The 22485-nt window shown below is 39.9% G+C and overlaps 2 protein-coding genes across 2 annotated transcripts; one reads left to right on the top strand and one right to left on the bottom strand.

Annotated features, from left to right (window-relative positions):
• Positions 1–2561: 2561 nt before the first annotated feature.
• On the bottom strand, positions 2562–7631 carry hdhd3 (haloacid dehalogenase-like hydrolase domain containing 3). Its single transcript, XM_034083174.1, has 3 exons — positions 7548–7631; positions 3846–4180; positions 2562–3203 (listed from the first exon to the last, which is right to left on the bottom strand). The coding sequence occupies exons 2-3, from the start codon at positions 4173–4175 to the stop codon at positions 2808–2810; spliced, it is 726 nt and encodes a 241-aa protein (XP_033939065.1). The 5' UTR covers positions 4176–4180; positions 7548–7631; the 3' UTR covers positions 2562–2807.
• A 5325-nt stretch (positions 7632–12956) lies between these two features.
• Positions 12957–20789, top strand: trub2 (TruB pseudouridine (psi) synthase family member 2). The gene is made up of 7 exons (XM_034083195.1): positions 12957–13235; positions 18558–18692; positions 19133–19207; positions 19290–19351; positions 19436–19517; positions 19855–20064; positions 20164–20789. Exons 1-7 carry the CDS (start codon positions 13118–13120, stop codon positions 20457–20459), a joined length of 978 nt encoding a protein of 325 aa, XP_033939086.1. The 5' UTR covers positions 12957–13117; the 3' UTR covers positions 20460–20789.
• Positions 20790–22485: the final 1696 nt, after the last annotated feature.

The raw sequence follows: 22485 nt of genomic DNA, 5'->3' as shown, positions 1-22485 counted from the left end.
CTAGTCTGATTCATCGCGTGACCTTCTTTTCATTTCTGAAGCTCTTTAATTATTTTCCCTCTTTCTCTGTAAATACCCCGATTTTCTGTCCCTCTGCTCCTCTGTTTTTCTCTTCCAATGAATATTTCAAGTCATAGAAATGGCAACATGTTAGCCTGAACCCCGGGCCAAATTCAACAAAGGGCTGAACTCTTGAGTGCGTTTATAGCTGAGGGAAACGTTTCAGCCCTCTTCTGTATTTCCATTCAGTTTATTTATTTGTCTTTTTGAGTTGACAGAATCTACACCCATTCATGTTAAAGCCTTTATTCGATGTGCAAGAATGCGTCGCATACATCCTGTTTTTTATTTCCATTGTATGTCATTGTGTTGCCATCTTTCCTCTTAACGTGCTGCATCTCCTCGGCTCTTTCCTTTCGCTCGCCGTATGAAGAGCTTAGTTTTGTTTTACAATCCCATTATGTCTGCAATTGGATTTCAGTGGAGCCCTTCAGAGCCGTCTGGCTGAGCCACTAAACCAGCTTTGAATTAAGGAGCTCTTGTGGGTGCTTTCCTACAGATAAATAATACACTTCAACATAGGGAGAAGCGCAAGTGGAAACGCATTAAATGTAATGGAAAAAAAGGGCAAAGACAATGTAAAATAACATTTCGTAGATTTAAATGTTGTAATACAAATGGTGTCAACTTGGGACATTCCCTTTAACTCTTTAAATCTGATTTGGAAACATGTCAATTCTAATTTCCCATAAGAGGCTGAAGCTCTGCTTTGAATGCAATGCCATGTGGGTCTTTTCCCTCTTACTGCCCTTTTGACCCTCAGCCCAACATATCTGCCTCCGACCAGATGGTTTGAAATAAGAGTATTTACAGTGGCATTAGGGTTAAGCAACCAGACTTTTTTGCTGCTAAGCACTGAAAACAAATCATTAGAAATGATGAAAGCTCAGAGCTTCAGTTAAAGGGTCAGTTAACTTAAACACATGAACAAATGATTGTACACCGGACAGCTTAATGTGATGTCTTGATATTTATATTCATGTTTGTTAGTTGATGATTGAAGTTTACATGTTTGTAGAGAGTTTGACATACATTCTGTCTCCATTATCTTGTTTAAATGGACGGGTTTACCCCAAGGTTTTTGGATTATCTTCAGTAACCAAGTTACTATTGAAAAAGTGCATTTCTTTCGGTACTTTAAACATCAAAGGTGAAGCACCATCTAGTCCCATTTTATTCAAGGGAAGGTAGCTGTTTTTGATTGAAAAGTCTCGATTTTTGTTCAATAGCTTATGTCATGTGACCCTGTGACTCAATGCAGCATTGTAATGCACTAGAAAAGGAGGACACATTGGTTTTTGTCGGATTCCAGTGTTTTTTATTTTAATATTTCAATGAAAATGTCTTTATCTACAAATCTCAACATTCTAAATATTTAAAAAAATTGCAAATTAAATACAAATAGATGTATCCTACTAGTCCATGGTATGAATAAGTGTTTGCATCAATTTGGTGTGAATGGGTCACAGGACATTGAAGCTATTGAAATAATTATGATACAATAAATTATAAAAATAATTATTCATGACACAATAATAATCAAATAAAGTCTGCCACAAAATAGATTGTTCCATCAATTCATTGTTGATACTGAACATGTGTATTCACTGGCAATAGATGTTGAGTGACAGATGTTTTCAGTCATATTAGTTGTACATTAGTTATTTAAAGCCTGACGGTTCACCCTTTTCAGTAAACTGGGGCTGATATAGGGCCAAGAGCTCAGTATTTATCTTATCTCTATACACTTGCTCCTTATTTGTTTTATTAATTATTCGTATTTATCTTGTGTTCTTTACTCTTACTTGTACATCTTTTGGTTTTATTCTAAGACACCTCAATCTCCTTACAGGATAAAAACGTTTTTTTCTAATATTAAACTGTCCATACTGGCCCTGAGGAGGTCCCTTCCTAATGTGATTCCGATGTTAGCAATGAGAGGCAACATTCTAAATCCTTTCTTGTATTTTCTATAACAAAAATATATTGTCAAGTTAATCTCTCCCTAATGTGACTTGATAAGACTGTCATTGTGAAACCAAGAGTTTATTTTCCACAAAGAAACTCAGCAATTCAACACTGTTCCAGGGAAACGCAAAGAGGGAAGTTCGTACTTAGAAATGCTGCAACTCTTGATTAGTCTAACTCAGACTGCTGAAGCAGCAGGTGTCACTACCAACACACATTAACGTAATCATCTTAATCACTATTATATCATGTTGAAACCTGTCTGTCAGGATGGGAGTGGTCTCTTTTCAGGATAACCAAAGTTCAGTTGACATGGGGTAGATTTTGACATTTTTTTTCCAATTATGAGGTAATATCTTTCAAGCAAAATGTGTTCTCCAGGCCAACACCCTACATAACAATACATGCTTGTTTTTTTATTTAAGTTTCCCCCATCTGTAAGACCCCAACTTTTTTGTTGACTAATCCTCGCATTGCGCTGTTGTCAATATGTCAGATTGATGTCAGATGAAAAAAGTAGAACTCATAGACAATTTGTTTATAGTTATATATTAATTCCTTCCAGTTTATTTAAAGAAAAAGTACATGATAAAACACAATAAATAGTTTTTATTTACTGACAACGCGTGCCCCCTCTTCAATTTCTTTCAGGCGCATTTCATTTGAACTCTAAAGTGGTTGATTCCACTCAGGTCACCATGGCTACATCTCAATTAGTTCCCTAACTGAACCCCATTTAGTCTCAGTAGCTTTGCACTTGACCCTGTGATCTTTTGACATTAGTTAATGTGTTGCTGGAGCTGTGACGGCAGCTCCTCCAGGGAGCTGAGCCGATGCTCTGCAGGAAGGTCAGGGTGTTTATGCTTGTTGTCTCTGTCTAACAGGAACCCGTGGAGGCCCACAGAGCGAGAGGCCAGATAATCGTTCAGGTAGTGGTCCCCAATATGAGCTACGTTAGCAGCTGGTACTCCACATTTCTGCAGCGCCTGTTCAAAGATGGCTGGACTTGGCTTTGCTATTCCTGCTTTCTCTGAAGTTATTAAAAAGCTGAAGTGAGACAGCAGGCCACAAACACGTAAAATCTCTTTTAGGCGGTTGTCAAAGTTTGATACCACGCCAAGCTCCAGTCCTAGAGAAGAGCAACTCTCCAGGGTCTTCTTTGAGTCTGGAAATACCTGAAGCAGAGCGACAAAATACACCAGTAAGTTAAAATGTTATGTGGTAATTAAGTCACTGCTGTTAACATTAATATAAAAAGCAAACAGTAGTAGCTTTACAAAGCAACAAGCTAGAAACTGATCCTAAAAGGCTTTTGATTATGACTGTGATTGCATACAAAAAACTTTACACATTTAGTTTTGCCTAATCTATGTTTTCAAACAAATAAGAAGCTGTATTTCCGGTTACAGCTGCATCTGTCAGACAACTAAAAAAACATTCAACTATTTTGATGCAATAACAATAACTAAATTGTAATTAAAATGGTAGAAAAATATGTTTTCAGATATCTAAAATATGGACATTCCTTGTATTTCTTCGTTTTATATCATATTAGACTAAATATATGTTTGGACTGAAAAAGACAAGAAATTAAAGACGTCAATTTGCACCTTGCGATACTGGGATGGGCATTTCCACTATTTACTCACATTTTACAGATAAAACAATTGAGAAATAAAATGGAAGATAAATAACGATTGTATATTTTTTAGCTGCAGCCATATTTCTGATGCATTGGAGAAGGAGTTTGTGTACATTTAACATTTTCAATTATTATTAATTCTGTGTGTATGCAAGGTGTGTGATCAGTCCTTCACCTCCCAGTTCTCTGCATCACAGAAGCTATAATAAAGGTTGTGAGCCATTGCATTGAGCAGGGCCGGGTCCTGCACCCTGCACTGGGAGAAAGTGTCCCGCACCACCCTGATCCACCAGGACCGTCCATCCAGGCCCTGACTGATGCCATAATTTGGGCTTCTGCTAGAATGATGTCGATATGCCTTAAGGAATGCAGCTTCGACCTCCACAGGATTGAGGTTCAGGCCCACTCGTTTAGCCTCCTTGCAGTACTGCTCTCCGACAGACGCACGCACCTTCAGCAGGGTGTCTTTCACATCCCATAGCACCCAGCACAGGGGAGCTCGCATCACACCTACAGAGGAAACACCACAGAAACAGGACTGATTCATGTCTAAGCTAAACACGAGAAATCATTCAGTAATCTCTATACGCACTAGACAAAGGCCTGTCATGTCAATCACATTATTGATTTATTGTAGAATATATGGACATGACCTCAAACTTTCTGTCTGACCTCAATATTGACCATTGTGGTTACATAAGTGTTTGTTTACATAGACATGTAGACATCATTTGACCCAACATATTGCCAAAATAAGCAGTAAGGTTTGCCGTACCATAATAACACTTGGGCATTGTGCAGACAATGCATCATTTAATTGAGTCGAGGATACATTTTATTTTAATTGTTTTGGTTTTGTTGTTTTATTTAATGTATTGAGTATCATTTTCACATTATTATTGCAATGTTGGACTGTGTAGGGTGTACTTGCATTATTAAGCTGTTATATTATAACATTTGTTGAACAATGTTCTTAAAATCATAAAAATATAATTTATTGCAATAATTTCTTGAATTTTTTTTTTCTTGTTTTAAATTTAAGTGGTAATAATCAAATCCTTCTATATCTAGGTCAAATATGCCAATATAACGCAAAAGAGGTCTAGAGCAGGTCTTTTTATAGCTGACATTTTGATTTGTCATAGTGGGATAAGCATGAGTGTTACTATCATTAAAGCACCCACAAAGGTGTTTTAAATTACTCTGATTGGACCATTGCCTAGGTTAATAGGTGTGTTAGTAATTATAAGGGCATCAGACTTGGAAAAGTGCCAATGAAAATAATAAAGATGAACATTGCCACGCCTTAAAAGGATATATATGTTCAGGTAGACTAACTCAAAATAGTCTGAGTAAACCTTTTTCACAGCAGACATTTTTGACATGTAAGAAAACCAGTAAAGCACATTTGTGTTTATTATGACAGTAAACCAGCATTTACAAGCACCCTGAAACTGCCTACTGTCACATGTTCAAATGTCCAGACAGAAATGTGCTTTGGTTGACATGGAAACAAGGCTGCCAACACTCACGCATTGAGCGTGAGAGTCACGCAATTAACCCATATCTCACGCACTCACACCACACTTGCCTTTCCTCACGCTAAGTTTTCGTCCAAAATAAATGTATATAAATATAAAAATAAAGTGAAGGAACAGCAAACCGAGCGGTCTACGAAATGAGACGGTCTTCTGGCTTAGTTCAGTAAAGTTGGAACGATATTGGGAGATTCTGATTTCACGGATCAATAACTCATGAACAAAACGTTGTTCAGACACAAATGACGTCTCCTAAGTACCGTGGTAAGGTTGACAACAAACTACAATCACATTTTGATCAAAAAAAGCCAATACGCGCCGTCCACCGAGCTGGACACATTACTTTGGTCTCTATCCGCAGCCGGAGAAGAAACGAGTGCTCAGAGAACGTCTGAAAAGTGCCACTCCGAAAAAAGAGAATACAATAATATTCAATCCCTATTATACAGCTTATTACTACCAAACTCACCACACACATCAATAGTCTGTGTGTCATACTACAGCAAGGAGTTTGGAAGAATATGCTTTGGAATCATTTCGGGGAATATTTATAATGTAAAATCTTCAATAAATATGGCATCATCTTAAATAACTTTACTATTATACAGTATATTTCTACCAAACTCACTATTTGCATTGTTGTTGTTAGCATCTGGTTAGCTAGCTGCGCTAACGGATATTAGAAGCTGTTTCTAAAACAATGAGAGGGAGAGCTCTCTCCTGTCAGACTGAGAGATACAGCTCAGTGAGGTAAGGGACTCTGTTTAGATAGTTAACTTTAGTCTAGTTATCTCAGTGGGTCTCAAACGCTTTGGTCACCATTTATGAGAATAAATGAAAAACAGTTATGAAATACTATATGACAGTAAAACAAGAATACAGTTTAAAAGGGGAGTGATTTGTAAAATATCCATAAAGAGAAAGAAAATCTGTTTACCATAAATTCATGTTGCTCTCAAAGTGCACCAGCTTGATGCATTTAACTTCAATATTTAAAAAAAAAAATCTTCCCGGGGTAGCATGCCCCCGGAACCCCTAGAGGAGGTGAGGACCCCGCACTTATAAAATAGCACTTTATTGTAAGAGTCGCGGGGCGGGTACACTGTATGTGCGTATTCCACTGGAGCACCCTGTACATTAATGGGAAACCCTAGTTTGTACATGTTCAATACATTTGTAACACTGCACACGGTTCACCAAAAAAAAAATCTCACTCCAAGCTGAACTCAAATGTTGGCAGCCCTGATGGAAATGTTTTGCTGTATTGTTAATGTCATTAAGAGTAGTTTGGGGGTATATTCATTGACTGAAATGTACTTAATGTCAATGTTAAAGATTATCTCTGAAAGATCATTTTCAATCCCTGCTGACAATGAAGCTTTGTGAGTAACTACTAAAGCTTTCGTCACTGTCAAAATATAATATACCTCATACACTTATTAAAGTTATAAGATTAGAATATTGAAATACATTATATTTTAATATTATATTTAAATAGAAAAACAGGAGTACATTTGTTAAAAACAAGTATCAGGTTTGAAGGAAGAAGAGTTTTTCCGAACTATTGAGAAGAAAATTCAGAGAAATCTAATATAGTGATAAAAATGTGTGCTTGTGAATAAAATATTTTGGCATATAGAACAATTAAATGAATTAGATATTCAAGAGCGCCGTCATCTTGACCATGATAGTAACACATTAAAGATTAAACGAGTGGTAAAAAAAAGGCATTTTAAGATCCAAAGAGTAAGACTCAGATCCGTCCAAAAGGTATGCGAAATGTCAAAATGAATAAATAATGAAAAATGGTTTAATGTTAACAGAAGGTAATACTAAATATAAATGTAAATATTTAAGCATTGTTTTAACGAAATACAGTTCTTAAGGCAAGCTATTCCCTGTTAATATTCTCAATTTTAGACCTTCAGAAAAAGTAACGTTACAGCTTGTCAATATATAATTATAGAAATATAAATAATAAGAACAATAAGAATAATAAGGGGATCTCGCTAATCAAACTATAAAATAAATAAATATAAATCAAAACCTATAAAATAAATAAATAAAACAATATAAACAAACAATAAGAATGAAAGGACCAAGGGGATGTCGCTAATGAATAGCTATTCTAGGACTAGGTCCTATGCTATGTAACGTTGAAACTACCGTAACGCTACCTAGCTGCGCAATAATTATGTACTTGCAGGCTGTTAGCTAACACTACACTCGTTGATTTAGTATCATACTCGTTTATTTTCAGGCTTAAGTTAATACACGAAGCTATGTAAGAAAGATACTCCAGCAAACACAGTACACAAGTTGTGACAGTTTAAACGTACCGTAGTCAACCCTTCGCCACTGTTGTCAACACTGAGCAGTGAGCTACGGTCAGCAGCCCGTCTTCTTCTGCGGTGTTTTTATTTTTTACAGGAGCTTCTTCTTCTTGGTTTTTAGAGGCGGTTGGCATCCAGTCGTTGCATTACCGGCCTCTACTGGATTAATAATACAACTACATTTTACATTTACCTAAACTAAGTACTCTCACACACATTTCTGTCAGGTCTCCTGTTGTTGTGGGGTCCACGGTTACTGTATGATAATAGCCATATTTAACAGCACTTATTTTTATTGTTTCTGACCTTAAACTTAAGGAAACATCATGTTTGACATGTGTACTCTAACTTCAGCTCAGTTTGCTTTGTACCAGTCATACCAACTGATGGTGAGAGGTCAATTCATACCGCCAGACTTCACCTATACTTATTTTTAATGGTTTAAGTTACATGAGAATTTATAACTTCAGCTCATTTGTTATATGCCAGTTGAAGTGGTTTGGGCCCCTTATAGGCCGCCTAGGGTGGTGATCCAGGCACGTCCAGCTGGTAGGAGACCAAGGGGCAGACCCAGGATCAGTTGGAGGGATTATATCTCATATTTCCACGCTGGCCTGGGAATGCCTTGGAACCCCCCAGTTAGAGCTGGTTGATGAGGCGATGGAAATATACATTTGAGGCCATTTGCTGGCAATGCTATCTCCGTGACCCGACTCCGGATACGCGTTAAAAGATGAATGGATGGATACCTTGTATGTCTTAGAAATGTCTATAAGCGTAACGCTAGTAAGCTAATATCTAAGAAAGTGTGTGTGTCTAAAAATAAGAAAGTTAATTAATGTGACCGTCACATTATCATATGTGTTTATTTGTTATGTACATGTGGAATGTTTGACCAGTTGATGGAACAATGATGGCCCAACTTCGGTATCTTTCCCAAGGAGAAAAAAGAACGGTGTATCTAAAGTGTTGATCTTATTGTTTATCATTAAGCTATGCAAATTATTTAAAGGTACTACATAAATGTATTATAGTATAAGTATCATATTTACCTCTGAATTAATAGTGGAGTAGAATTACAAAGCAGGATAAAATGGAAATGCTCAAGTAAAGTACCTCAAAATTGTACTTTGTTTCTTATCACCACTGCACCTCAGTATATTTCCATACATCTTAACCAACATTTATGCAAGAGAGTGGACAAAACAACTTGATCTTTTCAAAAACTTTTATACTTAAGAAAAAACAATAAATAAACAAGGTAAATAACAATAAAATGAAATCTGTAAGATCTGGATTTAAAGCTGCTGTTTTTAGCAGACGGACCAGTCCAACAGTTCATTCAGCAGGGATTGCTGGGGGCCATGGCTCTTGGAGGCGATGTATTCTTCGTGTTGAGCCTCTGCTTTCAGCCGGCGTTTCTCCCGCTTCTTCTCGCGGTTCTGCTGGTACTTTCCAACCCAATGTCCAACTGAGAGTCTGTCCTTCTGCATGGACTGCAGGGTCTCTCTGGCCTCAGCTGTTTTTCCTTCAGATAAAAGAAGATACCAAGTTTACTTGCATGTTAATAAACAATTCAACACAAGGCCTCAATAGAGGAATCTGACACACATGCATGTGGAGTATCTGATTACATGTAACCACATTATTTAAACAGGATACAAAATGTATGTATTCGATTACAAACAAAAATAAGTAATCATATTACTGTTACATTTTTAATACACATTTCACATAACTGTATACGGTTTGTTGAAAGCAATAATATTACGTTGATCCTAATAATTGTTATTTAAGGCGAGACACTACAGATGAATAGGGTAATTTTCTTTACTTAAAGATATCAGCTAGGAATTTCTCCAGTTAATTACTTACATTAAGACAATTGTTTTTTGTATTACAAGTTTTCTGAAATAGCATGTTTAAATATGCAAATTCGCCATACTCTCATTAAATATGCACATATTTTAACACATTTCAGGAACACAAATCTGTACATTGGATAAAGCCAGGTTCAAAATTATTGTTTCATTTTGTAGTCAGCATCTAAGGATTTTACAGAAGGGATTTTGGATATCTCTTTCTATCACTCCATAAATCAGAAAATACTGTCAACAGCCCTAAAATATAAATTTTCGCCATGTTTTTAGGTATAACATTGATAACTTATAACAATGATATATGAACAAACCCTTCTGTAAAAGCCTTCAGAATATTGATAGGAATATAACTGGAAGGTTTGGTGTATGGAAGTGCTACTGAAGTGGACATTTCTATGGAAGCCTGTTTGCGCCACACAGGAACAAAAAATATCCTGTAAGTCATTATAATGACTTACTATCTCATTATATTGACTTACTATCTCATTATATTGACTTAGCTATCTCATTATATTGACTTACTATCTCATTATATTGACTTAGCTATCTCATTATATTCTAGGCGTAGAAAGCTGGGTCGCTGTGCTGCGATGTGGGGACGGGCAGCAGGAAGGAGCGAAGGAGCGCAGGCGAGCGGGCAGCGGCGGCGGGCACGAAGTCCTCGGGAGGAATGAGCGGTATCCCCGGGAGGCAGGAGCAGTCTCCCGGGAGGAAGGAGCTGTGGACAGGGGAGAGGCCAAACGGGGTCCAGAAGTGCGCCACCCAGGCGCCGATGACAGCGTGGGCGACGTCCGAAGCCGACGTCGAGACAAACCGTGAGCCGAACCGTGAGCCGAACCGTGAGCCGAACCGTGAGCCGAACCGTGAGCCGCGGTTAGAGGAGAGGCCAGGCAGGGTCTAGAAGTGCGCCACCCACGGGGCGATGAAAGCGTGGGCGACGTCCGAAGCTCTTGCCAAAGCGAGGGAAGAGGCCAGACAGGGTGCCGAAGCGCGCTACCCATGGGCCGATGAAAGCATGGGTGACGTCCGAAACTGTCGAGGCGATAGGGAAGAGGCCAGACAGGGTCCCGAAGCGCGCCACCCATGGGCCGATGAAAGCATGGGCGATGTCCGAAACTGCCGAGGCGAAAGGGGAGAGGCCAGACAAGGTCCCGAAGTGCGCCACCCATGGGCCGATGAAAACGTGGGCGACGTCCGAAACCGCCGTTGAGGTGGTGAAAAAGCGAGAATGTCCACACGAGGTCGACCGTCTGATCTAACCTCCTCTCAGGCACCGGAAAAAGCTCAAAAGGGTCGTCCTGTCCACGATCAAAAACAGGTGGGCAAAATTGTGAGAGGATCCACACAAGGTCAACCAGGCTTGGTCGAACCTCCTCTCCGGCACCACCAAAAAAATATATGGAAGCAGTCAGCCGTTAGCTGCTAGCCGTTAGCCGTCGTTAGCTGCTAGCCGTTGCTAGCCGTCAGTCATCGTTGTTAGCTGTTAGCCGTTGCTAGCCGTTAGCTGTCATTGTTAGCCGTCAGTCGTCGTTGTTAGCCGTTAGCTCTTAGCTGTTAGCCGCTGTCTACGGCCGTTAGCTGCAAGCTGGTAGCCGTTATTCGATGTCGTCGGCCCCGGAGTCTCTGCCAGGCGGCGTGCCTCTACCAGGGAAGGTGCTGCTGCGTGTAGTGGCCAGCACCCCAGGGGTAAATCGCCGGGCGGCCAGGAAGAACCGGTCAGCTTCTTCGGCTAAAGCGCGAGGCTCAACACTAGCCGTGTTAGCAAGCGCATGTCCCGAAGAAACAGTCCCATGAACAAGAAGTCTGGTTCTTCCGTACCTAGCAGGTCGCGTATCGTCTCCATGTGGTCGGAAGGTTTGCTGTCTCCCAGTGCCGAAATGATGTGGGAATGGCGAGCGACGTCCTCGGCCATTCCGCGGAGGGCGCACCGAGCCTCAGTCCGTGTGCACGAGGCAGCCACGGACGTGGAGGCTCTGTATTGTGTGACAGACGCCTTTCGCTACTTACTCTCGTTCTGTGGTTAACTTGTGTGGTCTGTCTGTTTGGTCTGGTCTTGTGTGGTGTTATTTGAATTTTTCTAATAATTATTCTCATTTTGACCCCTGTTTTGGTTGCTAAATGTCCCTTTATGTAACGTTTTGCAGGTGAACGGACCAAAAGTGTCACTGTCCCCCTGGTCTGTACCCCGCAGGTCCAATCAGTTATCCGTCATAATCCAATATATTGCAAGGAAACTCAGCTTCAGACAGTCCCCAGGTAATGATACTCCTTGACTAACCCTAATGCCACGCTGGTGTTGACATTTGGGGGTTTTAGTTAAATATAGTGATGAATATCAAATGGATCAATGACATTTAGTATAAATATCCACCTTAAAACATACATGTTGTTGGAGATGCATTTGACAAAAGTGTGTGTGTGTGTGTGTGTGTGTGTGTGTGTGTGTGTGTGTGTGTGTGTGTGTGTGTGTGTGTGTGTGTGTGTGTGTGTGTGTGTGTGTGTGTGTGTGTGTGTGTGTGTGTGTGTGCGTGCGCGCACAACCAGGCCTTGGTGTTTCTTACTCTGTGAATAATGTCACGAGAGTTTGTTTGCACAGAAAGAAATTATAACACTGCTTCTGCCAGTCTTCTTCATTAAATGAGAATGAATATATGAACTCACACTCACAAGCTGGGAGTTAGGTAACTTTTTATGCACAAAACTATCCATCCATGCATCTTCTCCCGCTTATCCGTGGTCGGGTCGCGGGGGTAGTTCCAGCAGAGAGCCCCAAACTTTCTTTTCCCTGGCCACATCAACCAGCTCTGACTGGGGGCTCCCAAGGCGCTCCCAGGCCAGCGACGAGATATAATCCCACCTAGTCCTACCCCTTGGTCTCTTCCCAGCTGGACGTGCCTGAAACACCTCCAGGGAGGCGCCCAGGTGGCAACTAGGTGCCCGAACCACCTCAACTGGCTCCTTTTGACGCAAAGGAGCACAACACTTTTAGGTTGAAGTACATGCAGTTACATGTACAAAGTGACAGTTATAGGAAGCTGTTACTGACGTAAACCTCTTAGTCTTGACTAAATATGCTTACTTGAAAAACAAAGCTGTGTCGTCTCCCTGCCTCTGCCGCATATTGAACACACACACAGTACAATAATTACATTTTAACATTTTTTTTTCTAAGACTGACCGCTGTCATCATGAACATGATCTCTAAAAGTTGGAGTAAAAATTTGAGCTTGAGGTTTTTTGTTTAGTTTTATCATTAATGGCAAGGTAAGTGTTGAACCAAAACGTCTCATAGCTTATGGCTCCGTCGAAGTCAATTCCTTTGTATAACTTTCAATCAACCTTCCCAAAAAATAGTCAACTATATTCTGCCTTTCCTATTTCCTCCTCAATATAAAGCCGTTCATTATTTATCCTGGTGTTTTCATTTCGCACGGCTTGTCGTCAGCTTGTCATACAGTTCTGCCAGTTATACCTCCAGTACCGCAGGGGGCAGTGTGTTCAGAGAGGGCTCGCTACACATAAGTAATACATTTGAAAGACATCTACGCATGCGCTAAGGTTACCATGCAATGGATGTAGTAAAGTCAAATGGAGAAAAATCAACCGAAAAGTAACTACTTTTATCCGTGAAAAAGCCTCAAGGTTACCCTGGTTCTATATCTTTAGAGACCGGGATGACCTGATGTTATTAACATAATGGCAACTCCAGCTATTCGGATGTTTCGGAAAATAGAGGGTTTGTTTTGTGTTTACAAACCCGCTGGTGTCCACTGGAAACTAGTACGTGGTAGCATCGAGACAAGTCTTCTAAAAGGTGAGGATAACGCATCCTGAAAAACGTAGTCCATCAAACATACTAACAATTGTACATGTCTGCTGTTAGGAATGAATAGAATATAATTCCTTTATTGTCATCGCACCAGGTACAACGAAATTTAAAAAAGCAATCCTCGCAGTGCATCAGTTAATAAAATTATTAAAAAGTAGTGCAGTTGTAACTGTTCAGTTGAGCGTTTGACGGTGTTCAGTTATCGTATGGCTCTGGGGTAGAAACTAGGCTTGTTTGAGACGCGTTGCGGCTCGCCTCGAAAGAAGACGAGAATAGCCGATCGCAGCCGGTGTTCCGGTTTAACTGGTTCCCCGATCAACTGGTTGACAGATGTGGAGGCGTGGCCTTCGACTGAAATACACATTTCGATCGCTTCTTCTGTCGTTTACATAAATCTTTTGGTATATTTGGCTGGATAGGAACACTTTGATGCACATTCAGTACCAGTGTGTGAGGTTGTGGTTACGATGGCGATATCCGGACGCGAACAGCGAGGACTACAAAAAGAAAAACGAGTTGACATGGGCATGTCTGGTCAAAACATTGCGAGCTCCAATAAATCATTTAAACCAGCTATTGTTGGCAGACGTATCACTGAATATCGTTCTTAATGTGATACCAAGTCCATCTGAGACCTGTGTACACCTTCAGACAGCCTCCCAGTGAAGCGCACGTTGTTTACTCAGAGTTTGAAAGCAGCGTGGAGAAGTCTTCAGCTGTGTTAAACTGTGAGCCTCTCAGGTAAACTGTGATTCGCCCATGGAAAATGGGATCCGCCCAGATTAAACTGTGTTACATCTTCTGTGGCTATCTACCAGCGATCATGTTTAATATGAAAGAAAGACACACACATACATCCCATATAAAAACGGCATTCTGCAGCACTCATCCAGATCAAATGTGACTGTTAACTCGTTTTGCAAAGATAGCAGCAGAAATGTCATTGCTGCATGTGCAGGGATATTTAGACTTTAAAATGCTGATGGGTCATTAATCTTGGTCTCGGCAAACAATATTAGGAATCTTCTATTCAAACTACATAATATTCAGTGTCCATCGACATGAAAATAACAAAAAAGTTCATGCTGGACTCAAACCCGAGTCCCAACAGCGAAAGTCACTCCAGCCCTGCACGGTATGAGTGCGCCACGGATAACACGATACTTCCCAGAGAATCAAACATAAAATAACAGTGTTCAAAACACTCACGTCAATTACATTACATGACATTGCATTTACCTGACACGTTTATCTAAAGCGACTTACAATAAGTGCATAAGACCAAGAAGATACAAACTTGAAGAAAACATAATCATGAAGTACATCAGGTTTCATAGAGCCAAAACATTTAAAGTGCTACTCAACTGGCTTTAGATAAGCCATTCCTTTATTAGTATATAAGTGCTTTGTTAATAATTCTAACGTCAATAAATCCTTTACAAACTATTCGTGTTGTCAGTCTTACATTTGTATCATATATCGTTATTAATATGATGTCGATTTGATACCCGTTTATACTTGTATAAACTAGGATATCTGATCTCGGTGGGTCTTAATGAGGCTTGATACAGACCTCAGTCAGTATACTATATTATAATATGTATATTATGGCTTAAAGTGTACATACATTCGCTCACATTATAAATGATGGTCGGGTTGCATTTTTCTGGAACTTTTTAACAAGGTTAATTTAAAATGTTGTAGTGTGGTGGTTCGATATGTCGTGTTGATCTGTGGCGCACTCATAACGTGCAGGGCTGGAGTGACTTTCGCTGTTGGGACTCGGGTTTGAGTCCAGCATGAACTTTTTTGTTATTTTCGATGTGTCGATGGACACTGAATATTATGTAGTTTGAATAGAAGATTCCTAATATTGTTTGCCGAGACCAAGATTAATGACCCATCAGCATTTTAAAGTCTAAATATCCCTGCACATGCAGCAATGACATTTCTGCTGCTATCTTTGCAAAACGAGTTAACAGTCACATTTGATCTGGATGAGTGCTGCAGAATGCCGTTTTTATATGGGATGTATGTGTGTGTCTTTCTTTCATATTAAACATGATCGCTGGTAGATAGCCACAGAAGATGTAACACAGTTTAATCTGGGCGGATCCCATTTTCCATGGGCGAATCACAGTTTACCTGAGAGGCTCACAGCTTAACACAGCTGAAGACTTCTCCACGCTGCTTTCAAACTCTAAGTAAACAACGTGCGCTTCACTGGGAGGCTGTCTGAAGGTGTACACAGGTCTCAGATGGACTTGGTATCACATTAGGAACGATATTCAGTGATAATTCGGGCAGCAATAGCTGGTTTTAAGGATTTATTCGAGCGGATCACAGTTTAACACAGCTGAAGACTTCTCCACGCTGCTTTCAAACTGTGAGTAAACAACGTGTGCTTCACTGGGAGGCTGTCTGAAGGTGTACACAGGTCTCAGGTGGACTTGGTATCACATTAAGAACGATATTCAGTAATAAGTCTGACAACAATAGCTGGTTTAAATGATTTATTGGAGCTCGCAATGTTTTGTTTAGTCCTCGCTGTTCGCGTCCGGATATCGCCATCGTAACCACAACCTCACACACTGGTACTGAATGTGCATCAAAGTGTTCCTATCCAGCCAAATATACCAAAAGATTTATGTAAACGACAGAAGAAGCGATCGAAATGTGTATTTCAGTCGAAGGCCACGCCTCCACATCTGTCAACCAGTTGATCGGGGAACCAGTTAAACCGGAACACCGGGGGAGGTCTCAAAAAGCTCGCCTGAAGTCGGACAGCTCGGAGTCGGCTTCGTTGTCTTCTTCTTCTCTCGGTTTTTTGGCGGATTGCAAACAACTTTAAGGTGCATACCGCCACCTCCGGAGTCGGCTTGACTCGGTTTGCATTTATAAAGAATGCACACATGTGTTTAATCGTTAAAGGTGGGGTAGGTACGTTTCAGAAACTGGCTCGAGATACACTTTTTGTTATATTCCATGGAATGCTCTTAACATCCCGATAGCAATGAATATCTTAAGTGCTTTGACAAAAAATCCATAAAAAAATGTCATCTGTAGAAGCCGTAATACTGGCTGACAGGCAGGTAGGCCATCCATTCCGTTTAGCCCATCGGGGCACAAACTTATCTCGTGCCCTCATTGGTCATGTGCGCGTTCGTGTGTGTTGGAGGAGGGGCTCTATAAGGAAGTGGCAGATTTTCTCCGGTTGTGTATTTTCAAATTCTAGCGATATCGAGCCGGTTTCTCAAATGTACCTACCCCACCTTTAATGTCAGATATGTACTAAGTAAATACATTTGTTCCTGCTCAAGATTAGATTCAACTTTATTGTTATTGCACAGATTACAGGTACTGAGACAACGAAATGCAGTTTAGCTTCTAACCAGGTGCAACAAGCAGTAAAGTGAAAAGTAATGTACACAATCTACAGAATAAAATATAGAATGAATTGAATGATGAGGGGTATGAATACACTAGATATCAGCCTGTGAGCAGTATGAACAGTGTGTATGAATATGCTAAGATATATAAAGTATAAAAACGGTAAGCAGTGCAAGTATAGTATAAAATATATAGATATTAATTTCATTATGATAAACATTGTGGAACAATGATGAAAAATGGGAATGGATGTGGCGATGTAAAACTGACACAAAACAACAACAAACTTTTGCCGAGCCAATTGGAGAGTTTCATCAGCAGCACGGGGTAAAAACCACCAATGAGCGCTCAGCTCGAGATACCAGCGAGTCGTTTCCCATCAAGCATTTCGCTTCCGCAGCCCGTGAAGAGGGACTGCACCGCCTCGCCTCGCCTTGCTCTCAAGGCTGCGGGCGTCTTTGTCCCGCGAGATTTCAACGTCTCATGTAGGCGAGCCTCCAGAGCAAGTTGGACAAAATGACTAACCATCATGCAACGCACTAGCAAGACGTTGATCGCAACTGCGCAGGTCTCGCTTGTCTCAAACAAGCCTACTGTTTTTCAGTCGGTTTGTCCTTGATTGAATTTACTTGTAGCGTCTACCGGAGGGCAGAAGAGCAAACAGGAAGTGTCCAGGGTGTGAAGAGTCTGCAATCATTTTTTGCCTGCTCTGTTGAGGCAACGTTGGCTGAAGAGTTCCTCTAGAGAAGGCAGTGAGCAGCCGATGACCTTCTGGGCTGTGTTGATGACCCTCTGAAGGGATTTCCTGTCCTTTTCTGAGCATCTGGCACACCACGTGGTTAGGCAATATGCCAGCACACTCTCTATGGAGCAGCGGTAGAAAGACACCAGAAGCTTCTCCTCCAGGTTGTTTTTCCTGAGGATCCTCAGGAAGTTGAGTTGCTGCTGGGCCTTTTTTACAGATGTTGTGGTGTCGATAGACCAGGATAGATCTTCAGCAATGTGTGTGCCGAGGAACCTGAAGGCGGGAACCCTTTCCACACAGTTGCCGTTGATGTACAGTGGATCTGGTGTTGTGCTGTTTTTCCTGAAGTCTATAATGAGTTATTTTGTTTTTATGGAGTTCAGAACAAGGTTATTATCTGAACACCACACTGCCAGTCTCTGGATTTCATCCCTATAGGCTGACTCATCTTCTCTTGTGATCAGTCCAACCACAGTTCTGTCGTCCGCGAACTTGACAATGGTGTTGGTGGGGTGAGTGGGGGTACAGGGAGTAGAGCATGGGGCTAAGCACACAGCCCTGTGGTGAACCGGTGCTGAGTGTGAGGGTGGAGGAGAGGTGAGGGCCTATTCTCACTGTCTGGGGGCGGTTAGTTAGGAAGTTCTTAATCCATTGGCAGATGTTTGGGGGAAATCCTAGATACAGTTTATTACAGATGAACATTTAACAAGTGACTCAGCCTTGTCTTTAACCTTGTGGACCAACAGAGATGATTGGACAATTCTCTCAGCTTTACTCTCATGGGAAAGTCCTTTTCTCATTTATTGTGTGTCTGTACTCGTTCCTTTTGAACTCAAAATGATTTTCAATCTGGCAGAACTGTAACTTCTTGGTCCCTATTACAGAAAGTTTGTTGTTATTTTTGAATTTAGAGTCTACTCTAACAACAATGAAGTAGATAACTTGATGTTTTATATAAGCCAACTGCATGTCCACAAGGCTAGATTTTTTTCAGTTTCTCATAAAACATGTTTTTTTATTGTCTTTAAATCATGTACAAACAAAACAAGCTTTATAAACTTCTGAACTCTTGAGAAACATATTGTACTTCATTGACCAATGATTTTAATTGGTATTCAATTGAGCTTTTTTCACTTTTTTAAGCTGTTGTCTTTTTGTATTGCTCTCTCTAGGATTGAATGCTACACCGTCCCAGCCACTTCCTATGGAGGTGCGCTTCTTGGCACTCCCAGTCAGTGAGGCTGAAGCACCCAAAGGACTCACCCTGTCTGCAGCCTCTATGCCAGTACTGTCCAAGCATCCTCTGGGTACGTGTGTCCACTTGACCTCCCAGGTCAACTGGGTTGATTCAAATCAACACACAAGTATTATAGGTTAATTATAGGTTAATGCTGTCTGCTCTTAAATAATTTATATTTGTCACTACAGTGCTCCCAAAAAACACTGTGTTTATATTTACAAACTCAGCCTTTGTAGTTTACTTACTCAATAATCTTAATTTGATTTTAGTATAAATCATGACTTGGTTAAAAGTATCTTCTGCTAGGGAGCTGGGTTTCTGATTATAATCTTCTTTCCTACCTTAATGCTGGTCCGAATAAAGTCTGTAACTCAACAGGGAGATGTCATTTTTGTCATCACATTTGACCCATTCCCCCCTGTTAATTTCCAAACAAACCATAGAGACTGGCCTGATGGCTCATTAGTGACTTGAGTAAATAAAATGCGTTTCTTCTGTGTGTGTTAGTGACTGGACCTGAATTTCAGAGTATAAAAGTTGGAGTAGGACATCGCCTGGATGCATCCTCTTCTGGCGTTCTGGGTATGATTTAATCTGTTTCAGATCATGTTATATTTAATATATGACATCTCTCAAAGTATTCCGTCCTTTTTTTTAACTTCAGTTCTTGCTGTTGGTAATGGAAGCAAGGCCCTGAATAATCTCTACAATACACGAGTCACAAGGGTAATTTATCATTCCTGCTGGTTTTACATCGGATGCAATACAGATACTATATACACAGGTTTAATGTTGTCTGATGTGTTTCAGGATTACACGTTGGAGGGGGAATTTGGGACTGCAACAGATGATTTCTCTCACACAGGCAGGATTGTGGAAAGATCAACATACGGTAGGATAACTTAATTGTTCCTGTACGGTTTCAGTTTCAATAGTAAATGTACGTTACATACCGGGATAGATTTAAGATCATTACAAGTGAGAAGGTGTTGAATACAATTTTCCATCAGCCAATCGCCCTGTAGTATGTTACTGTGAAGCATTTTATGATCACCAGTTGATATATTTCGAGCATTATATAATATGTGACCTTTCCTTTGTGTCATTTCCACCTTTTGAATGTAGGAGATGTCATGTTTTAATCACTGGCCAAACAAAACTAAAGGTGATTGCATCAATTATTGTGCGTTTGACTATATCTGACTCTAAAATATTGTTGCTTTCAACAGGTCACATCACAAAGGATAAGCTGGAAAGAGTCTTGGCGATGCTGCAGGGAGCCAATCAAAAGGCCTTGTTATTGTATTCAAACGTAGACATGCGTTCACAGGAAGCCTATGAGATGGCTGTGCGAGGTTTACTTGGTCCAGATGGGAAATCGCTGCCTATTCTGACAGGCTTACGCTGCATTCACTTCGAGCCCCCCAACTTCACTTTAGGTAAATGCCATTTAATTTGACACACAACAAATCTAATTTCACAATTGTAAATATGCAAATAATTAAAATACTAACTAATAGTTTTCCCTGTTCTTACAGAGGTGCAGTGTATTAATGAAACTCAGAAATATTTGCGCAAAGTTGTGCATGAGATAGGACTGGAGCTGCGCAGCACAGCACTGTGTAGGGGAGTTAGGCGGACCAGAGACGGCCCCTTCACCCTGCAGGATGCGCTGACCCGGGACCACTGGGCGGCTTCTGATGTTATACAGGCCATCGGGAAAAAACGCTCCTCTAAAAAAAAATCTAAAACACAGACCAAGGACTCGCCGTTGCAACCATCAGAAGAGAGTACGACAGTCAACCAAATGAAACCAGTGAGGGAGCAACAGTAGAAGACTGCAAATAACCTGTTGCTGTGAGCAGCAGGTTATACAAGTCAAAGAACTGCTTCACTGTGACTCTATGAGCCTGACCTTCAGTAGGAAAGAGATATGAAAGACCACAGATCCTGGTTCCTAAAAGAAGTAGTAAATTGGACATAATAACTCATTACACTATGCTTTTGTTTAACATTCAAAAGTCCATCCATCTACAGACACACTTGCTGGATCTCAAATATGAACTGTCTAATGTTTTCACCATTGTTAAGTGTAAGTTATTCCCAAATCATTTGCTTTATTTTTGTCATGAAATAAATAATTATTTGACTAACATTTTTAAAAGATGTTGTTCCGTTATGATATTATTTGATAACTTGAGCTTATGTCTGTAGACGAGATATACAACTTTGTATTTTTACAAAGTCGTTGGTGCCATGAAAATATGCATTTTTATAACAAGTCAAGTTAAAAAGACACTCATGATCAAAACACAATGTCATTCCTTTAGAAAATATTATTTTAAATCAGCTTAAGGCAAATGTTGACACAACCTGGTCATATGAAGGTAGATATGGTGCAAAATGTGAGAGCGTGTAAAACCTGATGTGAGCACTTGCAGGAAAAAAATCTGAGCTTGTGTGCATACATTTACACTTGTATAAAATATCCACGTAACTGTGAACCAAATGTACACTTGTATAAAATATCCACGTAACTGTGAATCAAATGTACACTTGTAAAAAATATCCACGTAAGTGTGAACCAAATTTGAAGTCACAGAAGAAAAAAAAAAGTTTTGTAGCTTGTAGAAAAAAAATGAACTTAGAGATGAAATGTTCACTTGCAGAAAAATACATATTTTTTAAATATATTTTCCATTACAACTGCATTACAGCGCCTTTACGGTAATCGCTGAGAAGCGGCACTAACGCAAGAGTAAAAGAATGCATGTTTTTTTCTGCTTCATGCGATACAAATTATTTTTAACATGAGTTCTTAAAAAAATTAACACTGTTTGACTCAGTACAATAAAATGAAGTACTTTTACTGTATTTGTTATGGGTAATACTCTCAAATTCCCCTCCTGAGAACAAAATCATGCAACTTCTGCTATATTTGATGAGATAAAATGATTTTTAGCGATACCTCCTTAATAAAAGTGATACTGTTGGACTCAGTACTTGTTAGACTACTACCACAAGTACAATCAAGTACTTTTACTGTGTATTTTTGAGTAATCCCCTGTCAAACTCCCCTCCAGAGTACAATAATGCATGTTTTCTGCCATCTTTGATTTGAGATAAAATGATTTTGTGCTATAAGTTCTTAATGTAATTGGTACTGTTGGATTCAGTACTACTTGGACTAGTAGCACAAGTACAATCAAGTACTTTTACTGTGTACTTTTTGAGTAATACTCGTTTAAACTCCTGTCCTGAGTACAATAATGCATGTTTTCTGCCATCTTTGATGAGCGATAAAATGATTTTGTGCAATAAGTTCTTCATGTAATTGGTACTCTTGGATTCAGTACTACTTGGACTACTACCAAAATCATGCACGAAATCATTTTATCTGAAATCAAAGATGGCAGAAAACATGCATTATTGTACTCTGGAGGGGAGTTTGACAGGGGATTACTCAAAAAGTACAAAGTAAAAGTACTTGATTGTACTTTTGGTAGTAGTCCAAGTAGTACTGAATCCAAGAGTACCAATTACATGAAGAACTTATTGCACGAAATCATTTTATCTCTCATCAAAGATGGCAGAAAACATGCATTATTGTACTCTGGAGGGTAGTTTGACAAAGGATTACTCAAAAAGTACACAGTAAAAGTACTTGATTGTACTTTTGGTAGTAGTCCAAGTAGTACTGAATCCAAGAGTACCAATTACATGAAGAACTTATTGCACTAAATCATTTTATCTCTCATCAAAGATGGCAGAAAACATGCATTATTGTATTCTGGAGGGGAGTTTGACAAAGGATTACCCAAAAAGTACACAGTAAAAGTACTTGATTGTACTTTTGGTAG

Source organism: Pseudochaenichthys georgianus, chromosome 5 (assembly GCF_902827115.2).
Source record: "Pseudochaenichthys georgianus chromosome 5, fPseGeo1.2, whole genome shotgun sequence".
Classification (NCBI taxonomy): domain Eukaryota; kingdom Metazoa; phylum Chordata; class Actinopteri; order Perciformes; family Channichthyidae; genus Pseudochaenichthys; species Pseudochaenichthys georgianus.
The sequence above is the reverse complement of the archived record's forward strand: the minus strand, read 5'-3'. Positions and strand labels throughout refer to the sequence as shown.

What these genes read in the sequence shown, in the direction of transcription:
- hdhd3 (XM_034083174.1), bottom strand. Translation starts at nt 4,175, where the DNA reads ATGCGAGCTCCCCTGTGCTGGGTGCTATGGGATGTGAAAGACACCCTG. An exon ending in GTGATGCAGAGAACTGGGAG is followed by an intron (nt 3,204 to 3,845) that starts GTGAAGGACTGA and finishes GCTCTGCTTCAG; the next exon opens with GTATTTCCAGACTCAAAGAA.
- trub2 (XM_034083195.1), top strand. Translation starts at nt 13,118, where the DNA reads ATGGCAACTCCAGCTATTCGGATGTTTCGGAAAATAGAGGGTTTGTTT. An exon ending in ATCCTCTTCTGGCGTTCTGG is followed by an intron (nt 19,208 to 19,289) that starts GTATGATTTAAT and finishes TTTTAACTTCAG; the next exon opens with TTCTTGCTGTTGGTAATGGA. An exon ending in TGTGGAAAGATCAACATACG is followed by an intron (nt 19,518 to 19,854) that starts GTAGGATAACTT and finishes TGCTTTCAACAG; the next exon opens with GTCACATCACAAAGGATAAG.